Source organism: Pteropus alecto, unplaced genomic scaffold, assembly GCF_000325575.1.
Source record: "Pteropus alecto unplaced genomic scaffold, ASM32557v1 scaffold20, whole genome shotgun sequence".
NCBI lineage: Eukaryota > Metazoa > Chordata > Mammalia > Chiroptera > Pteropodidae > Pteropus > Pteropus alecto.
In genome coordinates, this window is record NW_006436298.1 from 24,267,813 (window position 1) to 24,280,192 (window position 12,380).

General features: G+C 33.6%; 1 protein-coding gene across 17 annotated transcripts in view; it reads right to left on the reverse strand.

The window, feature by feature from the left end:
* MCTP1 (multiple C2 and transmembrane domain containing 1) overlaps window positions 1-12,380 on the reverse strand; it is a 453,050-nt gene that overhangs the window by 151,370 nt on the left and 289,300 nt on the right. For 16 of the 17 annotated variants that reach the window (XM_025047696.1, XM_025047701.1, XM_025047692.1 and 13 more), the window contains 5 exons: window positions 5,786-5,888; window positions 3,938-4,040; window positions 3,504-3,605; window positions 3,049-3,123; window positions 995-1,114 (listed from right to left, as the gene is read on the reverse strand). In XM_025047696.1, the coding sequence (XP_024903464.1) occupies window positions 995-1,114; window positions 3,049-3,123; window positions 3,504-3,605; window positions 3,938-4,040; window positions 5,786-5,888 (503 nt within the window). The remainder of the gene's footprint in view (window positions 1-994; window positions 1,115-3,048; window positions 3,124-3,503; window positions 3,606-3,937; window positions 4,041-5,785; window positions 5,889-12,380) is intronic. The other variant, XM_025047695.1, reaches the window with a different exon arrangement.

The following is a 12,380-nucleotide window of genomic DNA, read 5'->3' on the forward strand; positions in this document are numbered from 1 at the left end:
TACAACACAAAGGGACATACACATTCTTTGTTCCATGTGCTCAAACATTAATGAAAGTCCCATACAAGGCATGAGAGGAGGACAGAGCTCAAAGTACTAAACAGATGTGCGTATACTCATTTGAATAGAAATACTAAAATGTTGATTTGCTACTGTAATTAGGCCCTTCTTGTAAGCCCCCAAAATAAAGCCACCTTCTACTATAAAAGCATAAGGCAATCATATTCTAACAAATATGACAATAAAATAAAGGATTTCAAAAGAAGGATTCCACTTAAACTTCAAAATGAAATCTTGAATAAGCAAAAATAGTGTGAAAGCAGAAAATTCCAGCTGAAGCTCAGAGGAAAGTATTATTTCGGATTTTCTAGCTTTGCAAGTTGGTCTCCTCAGCAGTTTTTAAATAACCAAAGTAAAAGGGTACACGATGAACATTGTCAGAAGACTATTTGGATCTATCAAATTCTCACTTGTGCCTTTTTTAAAAACTGGAAATCTCAGAAATAATAAAATGCCTCTTAAATAGGTCACATCCACTTCCAATTGAGTCATATATTAAACTATTACCAGCTAGCATCCTACTGCCAATGATTTTCATATTTTGAAAATTGTATAGAATGAATAAAACTAAAATAAGGATGGTCAAGATTATTAATTTTTTTTAACACTCAGGACTTCTCTTGGCTCTGCTATTGGGATTTGGGATTATGCAATATACAAAATTTTACTTTTTAACTGTCACTTGAGAAAATTATACATTGGCGAAGATGTCTTGCATTCCGGAAGTCTGGTAGGGTGGGGGGTGGATGTATTCTTAGACTCAGACCTTGAACAATCCATCAGGTTCCTGCCCACGGCAAATCTGTCCAGTCAAGTCTTAAAATAGGAGTTTTAAAATGGCCACATCAACATAACTGTTACTATAGCCACAGAAACACGCAGCTATGATTACTGAATTTAATGAATAACAATAAGTAATACAGTATGATCATACCACAAAGGCAGCAAGGCTCCTTGGGGGCGAGTCCCAATCAAAGCAACTGTTAACGTAGTATGCAGCATTTACGAGCACCATGACACAACGCTTAGTCCTGATAAAGTTTCTTAGTAGCAGCTGAAAGGAAGATAAAATATTATTAGAATTTGCAGGACTAAGAGCCATCAGATATGCTACAAAATTCTTCAAGCTTAGTGTGATTTTAAAAGGATTCAGAAAGTTAATAAAGTTGTAAGAATATACCAAGCAATTTGGTTCACAAGTTAAAGGGAAAGAAGTATCTCTGGAGAAACTGGATTATAAGAGCAATTTCTTAGCTAAATATATTTTCTTAAATAACATTATCAGGTAAGTTGGGCTATCTTTGTTCAAAAGAAAAAAAATCTCCAAAGGATTAAAAACTTTTTTTTCTACCTACATATTATGAACCTTAAATATATTTTTTAACTCTTAAATATTATTGAGGTTTTAAAATGCTTTAATTTCAAGATATTTTAAAGTGAAATAGATAATTTAGGATGTTTTTAGAAAAACCTGTCAAGCATTGCTTTATTATAGAAAACATTCTTTTTCACTATTTTAGTAGGATTCTCCCTTTCTTACTATCACTTTTCTCATTCTCTCTTTCCCTCCCCTTCTCTATCTCTCTTTCCAACAATAAATTTAACCTACATTTTTTTCCTTATTTTTTCATAATTTCGAAATTAGGAAAAAATATATAGTAACCAAATACTTTACAAAATTTTTTACTAAAACTTGCATATGAGAATTGATATAATTTAAACTTAAAATTTAAAACTAAGACATGAATACAGCTATAAAAATAGCACATATACTAGATGATGGTTCAAAAACTTACCTACAGCTATGTAATAATTAAAATAATAGGTCTGCAGGTAAATATTTTGTTACTTCCAAATATACTTCAATGTTGATCTGATATTTTAAAGAAGTAGCTATGTAAAGTTTACTAAGGTTGTATGAAAAAAATACATACGTGTAAATGTAGACACAAGTACATGTATACCAGTTTAAATAAGCCGTTAAAATTGAAATTCCTTTCAGGAAAAGTTAAGAGTCTCCCTGTATGTTTTCTTTCTTGACCCCTGATCACGCCCTTTAAGAACTACTTTGATTACTTTTTCTTTAATTGTGGAAAAATGTAATCTGTATTTCTATTTAGATATTGCATTTGTAACTCACATACTATCTTTAAACAACCAAAGATCCCACTGTTTATAGTGAATTGATTGGATTAAAAATAAAAAGATTTTTAGTCTTCTAATAGCCCAGAAAATTATTAGATATTTTAGTATACACACACGAGTTCTATAAACTTAATAATCGTAACAAATACATTTCATTTTAGCTGTGTTAATTAGAAGTAAACATTTTAAAAGGAGTAGCTTAGTACTCTTAACTTGATTTAAACCTAATTTAAAACTACAAGTCTAATTACAAGATATCAAGCCTAATTTAAAATTCCTTCATGACAGAAAAATCAGAGTTCCTGATTTTCTATTTTCTTAGCTAAAAATGCCAATAAAAGTTCACTTCTCAAAGATCATCGTCAAAATTTAATTAAGGTTTCCCCTAAAAGATGGAGCCCCCTCTCTTGTGGATTAGAGGGAAGAGCTTTATGCTGGGCTCGCTTTACACACACCTGCATCATACCTGTGGGTGGTCTGGACATATATTTGAACCTCAGGTTTTGGTGTTCTCATTTACACATTCCATGGCAATCAAATTGTATTTTATGTTCAAATGATCACTCTTTTGCTAATGCATGAATACATATCCATTCTATGCAGCCTCTACAGTATCCCCTTTCTTTTCTGACCACCCCCATCCAATTTAATAGTTTGGTATTGTCCTTGTTTGATCATTTAAGGAAAGGAAGGGAAGAGAGAAAAAGAAAGAAAAAAAGAAAAAGCCATTTTACACAAGTAGACCCCCCTCCACGCCTCGAAAGTTTATTTGAATTTAAGTAGATGTTTTACAGATATAATCAGGTCTTCCCAGAGGGAGTAATTTTTCCTTGCTTTTTTTACCTGTTTAGAGAGTCTGTTTTCCTCTTCAATGTACTTCTGTTCTTTGGGTATTAATGTTCGTAAGCTGGCTTTCACCTATACATCAACATATGTGTCTGTTATGGATTAATATATTACAAATGTTTACAAGTTTTTCACGCAGTTCAATTTGCAATAATTTCTAAAGTTTCAAAGTCCTGGCTGCTGTGCTCATAAAATATAAATGTATACAGTTGCACATGCATGCGCTTCCATTTCTTAAGCAGGCAGACAGCGGCCGGAGCACAGCCGCAGCGGCAGCCGCCAACTATAACAGAAAGTGTGGGTGTGCCAGGCAGTGGCAGAAGCGTATTCTCCAGGATACATCAAGGTTTAGAGAAAATGAGGAATGACAGAAATTCTCTACAAATCAGGAACAAAAGCTTTCATGAAACTGAACTCTTTAGCAGTACAAAAAAGCCAAAGTTAAGACTTACAGCATTAAAAATCACATCTATTTCAAGATAGATGACCCCCTTTGTTGGCCCTGTCAGCTGCTTGTTTTTCAAGACGTAGGCTTTCTGTTCACCATTTTGAATCTGCGGGAAAAGGACATGACAGCCGTCTGTCTCGCGGTCTCTACTGAATACACTCCCTCAGTGACCTTTGACCCCCAGCTGCTGAAACTGACAGAGAACCCAAAACAACTGTGGCAATTCTGACAAGTACCTGTTCATTACCAGGATCAAGTCTGTCAGGAAAAATTAACTATCATGGGATTCAACATGGCCGTGAATTGAGTATGTTAAAATTTTTAGTGTTCTTATTACAGACCTTGGTTGAGAAATGACAGATATAGAGCTGAGGGTTTTTTTTTTTTTTCCTTGAGCAAAAGCAACACAGAGCAGTGTGTCAGGTGAATAAAACTTACAGACAGCAATGGTATAGCAACTTTGCCCAGAAAGTCAGCACTTCGATCTCGATCTTCATCATAAACTGTCACTTCAAGAACTGAATGGATATCTTTAATGTTGCTGCATAATAAGCATACGTAAGGGAAAAAAAAAGACTTCATCAGTGGGGAACAAGAACAAAAATGTTTTTGAAAATTTGGATAGCTCCACTGATTTTGTGTGTATGAGTTTTTATGTATGCTATTTGCATATACATATATACAAGGTAGCTTCGTATCTGACAGTATTTCCCACAGTTCACCTTAGTAGACCACAGTGATGGTTCCATAACTGGAACTTTAAATGCTATCATAATTTCAAGTTATAATTTTTTAATCAAATATAATTTTCCATCTGGATGGACACAGAAGTTATTGTAAAAAAAACAAAACAAAACAAAACACCAAAGTGGCACTGATGTTTTTAGACTTTTCCTTCTTCTCATTATCACAATAATTCCTATCTTCCTATTACCCCAAATAAAACATCATCGGGTTTGATATCAGCAAGAGTCACGTTATATTTAATATATTTTTTCTTTTTTATTATAATAGGACATCTCCTTTTTGCTTACAGCTCCCATGAAAACATTGACTTATTTCTTTCTGGTTTTTAGTAAAAATTAACTAAAACAGAAAACAGAACAGAGAAAATGTAACATTGATAGCTACTGTACCACCCTAGGATTTAGAAATTAAGTAGTGTTCCATTATGTTCCAAAGACAACATATGTTAATAAACAACTGTGCAAGCTCTTCATATTTTTGTTTCTGGAAAAATAAACCCCAATTGTTGAAAGGATTTATTCTTTGATCAAACTGTTTACCAAGAAAACATGAATTAAGAGGAGACAAAAAAATGAATATATCCATTACTGAAAGGCTGCATCCACATGTGAGAAGAGGATTTATCAGGGCACAATCAATTAATGGCTTTGATAATAATCAAACCTATTCATTCAATTATGCATTCCAGAGAAAAACACTCTCCACAACCTTCTTAGGAGTGCAAGTCTCCTGACCAGGCTTTCATCTCTTATAAAAATGTGGAATTCCTTAAAGATAAATTGGTCAGATAATTAAATCTGATTAGTTACTGGCTCTTAAGTAGAGACATTATAAGAAATTAATGAGGAATTTAGCAGTTTTCATACACACACAAAAAAACTATGTTAGAAAACTTTTAAGAATCACTTCTGTTTGGAGTTTTCTTTTGTTCAGAATTCATTACCAAAGACTAGTTTAAAAAAAATAAAAACTAACTCAGTAGATACCACAGTGTAGCATCAGCAGCTTTTATAGCATATGATCAAAATAGTTTACAAACTTTTTAAAACAAAAGGAAAATTAACTCACAGAGTGTTTTGGTAACTAGGACAATACTTAATATTCTTATTGTGCTAAAATGCAACAAACCAAAACTAAAGCATCTGCCGAATTCGAGACCGAATTGTTTGCTGATTTCAGCAATGGAACAAATAGAGCTTTGTCCTCCTTGGTATCAATGCAATTGGGGAGAATTTCAATAGAAAGTATAAAAGGAAGAAGCAGTATGGCAATTCAGTTAATAGGAGCAAAATCCTTAGAGAAATCATAAAGAAAGCACGATTTAAAAAAAATATCTATGAAAACAACAAAAAGGCATACCCTTGCCCCAGGTTTTCACTATCAGGAAGGTAATACAATTACGATATTCATTGTTGCTAGCAAAGGCAGCCCAGATGCATTGAGTTGTTAATCAGTTAAGACTAAACGGACACACAAAATCTCAAAAATAATATCATTTAGCACCATTTTTGAAATGAGCTGAACGTAATTACTACTTACAATGTGAAGACTTTGTTCCAGTCAGGATTGAGATTTTTGTAGACAGTATGTGTTAGCAGTCTATCGTTGTTCAGTTCAACTACACAAAATGGGTCACTTTTACCTACAAGAGATTTGGGGGAACATTTTTAGTTTATAGCATCCACAGCTTAGAGTGTCATGAGTATGATCACATCTTGTTTCTAAAAAGTTTTATAAAAAGCAAAAAGGGAAGTACAATTTAAAAAACATAAACATAGAAAACAACATCAAAATAGACTTAGCTGTAACTGGATGATGTTAATAATCATTGTGATTCACTGAAATTTAGAACCACAAAAAAGTAAAAGAAAGCAAATTATACAGCTAGTATTTCAATTTGCATTTTTTTTACAAAAATAATAATATAACTGCCAATTATGAAGAAAAATGTGTTGCATGTCCATTCTTAAATGAGTTTTTATTTAATTCTATAATGACCATTTGAAAGGTTCAGCCTCTTTTACGCATATATTTTCCAACACATCTGACTCACTAGTAACTTGTAACAGAAATTTCTAAACAAGTTGATTTGGCGAAAACTCCTATATTGCAAAATTACATTTTAATCTGACTTAAGATTCTCTTCTGAAATGTCTAAGGCATCACAGAAAGGTAAATCAGACTCTCTGAGGCAGAAAAAATTCTTCCATTCGAAACAACCTCAACAACCAATCTGCATGTTAAAGAGTAGTATTTTTTTTTTTTTGGTCCACTGAGAGTAAAGGATTGGAAGTTATCTGTTTACAGCGACTCCGTTCTGCGATAGTCAAATCTCATCCATTCAGCAATTATATTTTGTGATGTCCTCAATATTTTGTAATGTCATGTCCTATGTTATAAGAACCCATAAAGTCAGAGGCTCTAAGGGGGCATCATTAATGATATTAGTGCAGCATGTAATTTGTTTGATACCTTATACAAATGACAATGAAATCAATATTTAGACAAAGCTGTCCAGAGGTCATATCTTTTAAACTACAATATTGATTTAGACTACATAAGAGGTTAATGTGCATATTATTAACTTTAATGATAAAGAATAATTGTTTTAAATGCATTGTGAATTGTAGTCACAGTAGTTTACACTTCTGTGAAAGCTTAAATATCATTGAAGATTTTCAATTAAATTTTAATAGGAAGGAATTCATTAGCTATCAGTGACAGATAATCTATGTATTCCCACACAGCAGTGTATTTATTTTCCATATTGTAATTCTTAAAATAAGCTGTACAAATTTTGACTCACCTTTAATTTAATTTATTAATTTTATTTTTAAAAAGAGATTTAATATGTGTGTGTTAGTGCAGTGGCCTCATATACCCTACGATAATTATATAATTTAACATTATAGTAGTCTTCTCAATTTTTGGTCTTGGGGAATAATTTTCAATAAAGAATAGAGGATAGTATGTCTTTGAGGTCTGGTGAAAATTTTACCTATGGCTTAGGATCTGTGTTGTCTTTCTTCCCCGATCTTCATTCCCCTTGCTCTACCTGCTATCGTCCTCACAACTCACACACACCATGGAAGAGAGTATTCAAAAAAGATTATTTTGTTCATTAAAACACATTGTAATATATTTTATTCGCCACATCAACAACTTAATTTTCTCCCTTTGAATTCATATACAAGCATTGAAAGTTGATTCACACAGGTTTCAAAACCTTATTTATTCTTATAGCTCATATTGAGTATCTCCCACCTATTGTTGAGCTGAGTGCTGTGGTATGGACGAAAGAACATAGGACATTAACTACAGCCTGGAACAGTTTATAAAAGTGTTGGAGAAATAAAACATATGTACTGTAGTGATGAGAGAAAAAATTAAAGCCATATTTATGACAGAATTCCATGTCCAAAGAGTAACTACTCTGCTTTCACTTTAGACAGAACTTTAGATTAAATGATTGATTACCTTGGGAAACATTTACTTAAAAGACAAGTGTAACTCTCACACTCTTCCTTGGACCTCCTTTTAATTTTTCTCATACTGTCATACATGTACATTCATGTTAATCTTCATTTAGTAAAATAAGAAGACTACATAAAGACTCCACTTTTCGGTATTTTTGTTCCCATATTTTCATTTGCTTTACTTCTATTACTATTTTATTTCGATTGACTTGGCTTTACTTGCCCTCAAGTGATCAACAATGTGTAATAGATTCAGTCAAAATTGCACCACCTCTCCAACAGCAAAACACAAGAACTAAATCTAGAAACCAATATCTATGGGGTGAGGTGAGGGGGAATGTACTTTAAACTTCTATAAGCAATAAATGAAAATCTTTACTTGATTTTTTTTTTTTTACAGAATTATATTAAGTTATGTAAGAGTTTCCAATAATTTTAACTAGCTCAATGGGAAGTCTCTTAAATCACCATCTTTTTTGTTACTATATCTTTTTTTGCTGACAATAAAAGATCTAGAGTCAGTGATTGGCTGAAAGATCTTAAAGAAACAAAATCTGTTCTCAATGTTTAGCACTTCCTATATCTTGTTAAGAAACTAATACATTTATCAAACTCTATGCTCATGACACAGTGTCGACTCATAATTTCTTAGGTGATCATTTCTCAAGACTGGGGAAAACCAACATCAGCCATCTATCATCACATTACTTACTTTTGCAGTCACTCTTTTCTTCTGGAATAAAGATGTTAAAGCATTAGAGACCAAAATAACAGTTTGAGCACATTTCTCAGTCATTTTGCTATTCTAAATTCCAGTGGCATACCATCATTTTAAAAAATATTGTTCTATCTGCACTTACTTTGTAATTTGAAATAGGTAAGCAATATAATTTTTAAGAGACCACATTATTAGACACTGTGTGGAATGTAATGGCACTTACATTTTTTTTAAAGAGCTTTTGCCCAGGATAGACCAAACTCCTACTTAACATGGCTTTAATTTATTCTGATTTTTCCCGATCTAAAATCTATTATTCTTAATGTGTTTACAGTCATAATAAAGACTGAACTGTAGTAAATGACATGAACCAATCCTTGAAAATTCTGTCATTTTATACTTCTCTGAAACCTTATTCTCAAGTTTAACACCTTTGATGTCTTCCCAGAGCCTGTAGGTTAAAATCCACACTGTATTGCATGGAATATAGTCTTTCAGTCTCATCTTCAATCTCAAGACCTCTTAAGTCCCTTACTTGAGCTGCACCACACCTTTCGAATCCTCAAATATTTGAGTTACTTCAAGAGCGCTGAAGTTCAAAGTGAGAGACCAGTGGTCTGTGGGGAAAAGGCCAAAACTTCAGAGGCTGAGCAAGCTGAGATAGAACCCTTACTCCATGATCCTAGGCTTGCTCCCTTATGTAAAAAATAGTGACAGTAATGGCCCCTTGCAGAGATAATAGTATATAACTAGCAGAATGTCTGGCACAGTAGCAGGGCATCAATAAATGCTAGCTTTACGTAATATATTTTCAAGCAGAAATATTTAAAACATTGTAATGTGCTTTAGAGCATAAAAATAACAGCAAACAATTCACATCTTGAGTTAAATTTCCTAGTCAAAAAAGTGAACATTTATAAAATATTTTATTTAAAAAATTAGCATATAAATGGCAATTACAAATATTGAGTTTTTACTGAAAGCCCAACATTAGGTTTTATGTTCATTTGCTTGAAAATTTTATGACTACTCTACTACCCCATTTTATAGATGAGGAAACTGAGGTAAGAGATTATATAACTCACCAGGTCACACAATTTGTAAGCAGTGGAGTTGGTATTCAAACCCAGGTTTATCTGACCTTTAGAGCTTTTGCTCTGCCCCTATGGTCCATGCTCTCTTCAATAAAATATATTTAAATGCAAGCCACTAGGCAAGACTTTTCCCAATAACTATGTCATATCTTAGTAGTTAGTAAGTCACACACGAGAAGAACTAGCTAACATTTTGACTGTAGATTCATTCATTCAACAGATGTTTATTATTTATCATATACCAGGCAGTGTTCTATGTGTTAGGGAGACATAAGTGCATAAAACAAACAACAAAAAACCCAATCCTGAATTCTTGGAATTTACATTGAGGAATAAAATAGATAATGAAGAACACTTTCTATTATTTTAGAAGGTGGTGCTATGGAAAAAATAAAAAAATGGAAAAAGTGATGAGGAATGCTAGTATGGATGCACGATTTTTAAAAGGGCTGCGAGAGAAGTTCTCATTAACAAAGTGACATTTGGGCAAAGGTGTTAAACAGGCAAGGGAGTGAACCTTGGGTTACCTGGAGGAATAGATCATGGAAAGGTCAGAGAAATGAGTGTGTCTGGTGTTTCTAGGAATATCCTGGAAGCCAGTTATGGGAAGAATGGATTGCGGCAGGGAAAACATTAGATGACATAGTCAGAGAGGTAGAGGGAGGGTGGTAGGGCTCTGTAGGATTTGGCTTTCACCTTAAGTGGGAGGGGAAGCTTTTGGAGGGATCTGAGCTGACATGTGACAATCTGATGAGTGCTATTTAAAGAAAAGGTAGAGAGAAGGCTATGGAGGAATTAGGGAGAAAAGTTATCAGGCTATTGCAGTAATTCAGGTGTTATAAAGTAGTTAGAGTCTGGATATATGTTGAAGGTAAAATCAACAGGATTTGAATGTGTCAATATTAATCTATTATGCCGGATATTATCTGGAGATTAAAAAAAAATTCATCGAGCTTAGCCAAGCCTGTCTTTTTTTCCCAAGATCAAGAAGCATTCAACATAGTGCACAGATTGGATATCTAAAATCTGGCAAAGAAGAAATTTTAAGGAAGGAAAGAGCAGGCAATTTTACATTTAACTTCTAGTCATTTTATCCTCCTAAAAAGTTATCTTTTTACAGGTATCACTAATGGATGCCAAGATCAGGTCATTACACACTGTGTTATTTTTGACTAATTTAGAAACTATCCTTCTGCCAATGCATGATTCAAGGGCAATTAAAAATTAACAGCAATTTCAATCAAAATAACAGTACATGTACAATATCGAATACTATAAACTTACTACTAAAAAGCATACACTTTAGTTTTATTTTAAAGAAGTGGCTACACACAGTTAATGTGCTTATCTGATTTGCTAAGTGATGCTTTAAATGACTGGCTTTTCAGTTCCTAAATTTTGCAGCCCTGATTATGTGCCACTTAAACAAATGCAAACAATCACAGAAATACCAATGATGGACTTAACCATTAATTATCTCCTTAATTATTCCTTCCTTTCATCCTTTTTTCATTCCAGTTAGACCCTGTACTATGCCGCTTTGCTTGCTGATAGTATTTGAGGAGTGAATTTGACTACAGCATGGAGTGTTGATGTCTATGAAGTGCACTATTCATTGCAAAGCTTTAGAGAGGGAGGCAATGCTGACCCCTGTATGTTTTTACTCAGTAGTGTAGATGGAAGTTCAAAGAATAAAGGCAGCATCCAAAATTGAAGTGTTTTTTGTTTCTGATAATTTGGAGCCATTTAAAGAGCCTAAATGTATGGGAACAGATGACATAATCTCTCATCTCTCTTTTACTCATTCTTATAAGACTAAAGCAGACCTGTGAGTAGCAACTAGTTCTTCCTTCACATCCACCTTTTTGCCCAAAAAGTGCCTATCCATGTCCTTCGCAGGAAACTGAGTATTCTGGTTTTGGATGCGAGATAAGAATTGCAGCGGTGCTAAGTGAGGACAAGGCTAGTGGGGTCAACCGCATTAAGCACCATGACAGCTAGAAGAGAGTCTCCCCCTTGCTGGGGAACACGGTAATTTTCCATGTTGACAGTTTTCTGGGAAGAAATAGGAATACCTTCTGAAGCATTAATTACTTATTGAGTGTCTGCTCTTCTCACCCTGGAATTATAAGTATGATTAAGACATAGTCCAGTTCTCAAGGCATGCACAATTTAGTGGACATGATACATGTAAATGCACTATTATAATGCAGGGCTGTAATCACTGTAATAAAGGGAAGTGAAGGGTTTAATAGGAGCAATGAGAAGGAAGCATATCACGCTCTAATACTAGAACAGGAAGGGGAAAAGGAAGGGAAGAATTTTCCCCAGTGGAGATTTCTCTGGTGATCTGTGGTGATTACACAACGCTATCACCAGCAATTTTAGAAGTGAAGGACAATTAAACAAAAAAAAAAGACTAACAATTAATGACCAGAAATAGGTAGCTTAAATCTATTTGTGTACCCTTTTAATAGGGTCTCTATAACACAAAAATCTAGATATATGTTACATAATTACTACAAAATACTTAAAAAGATTATGTGATAACTGATGCATTTATACATAATCTAGTTAAATACTAAGGACTATTTTTTTCCTATAGATTCTTATAGGGAAAAAAATCTCCCAAGGGAACTAAAATTAGAAAGAGACTCTTTTACTCTAGCTCATAAAACTACATCTATAACAGATTTTAAAGCATATACTCCACTACCTCAATTCTTTTCATGTTGAAAAGCCATTCCTACAACAATAAAAACAAACATCAGAATTGTCTCCAATGGGCACCTTTTCTGACAATCTTCAAAACAGCAGTGAGGATTAAATGGGGTGCATGAACTGGC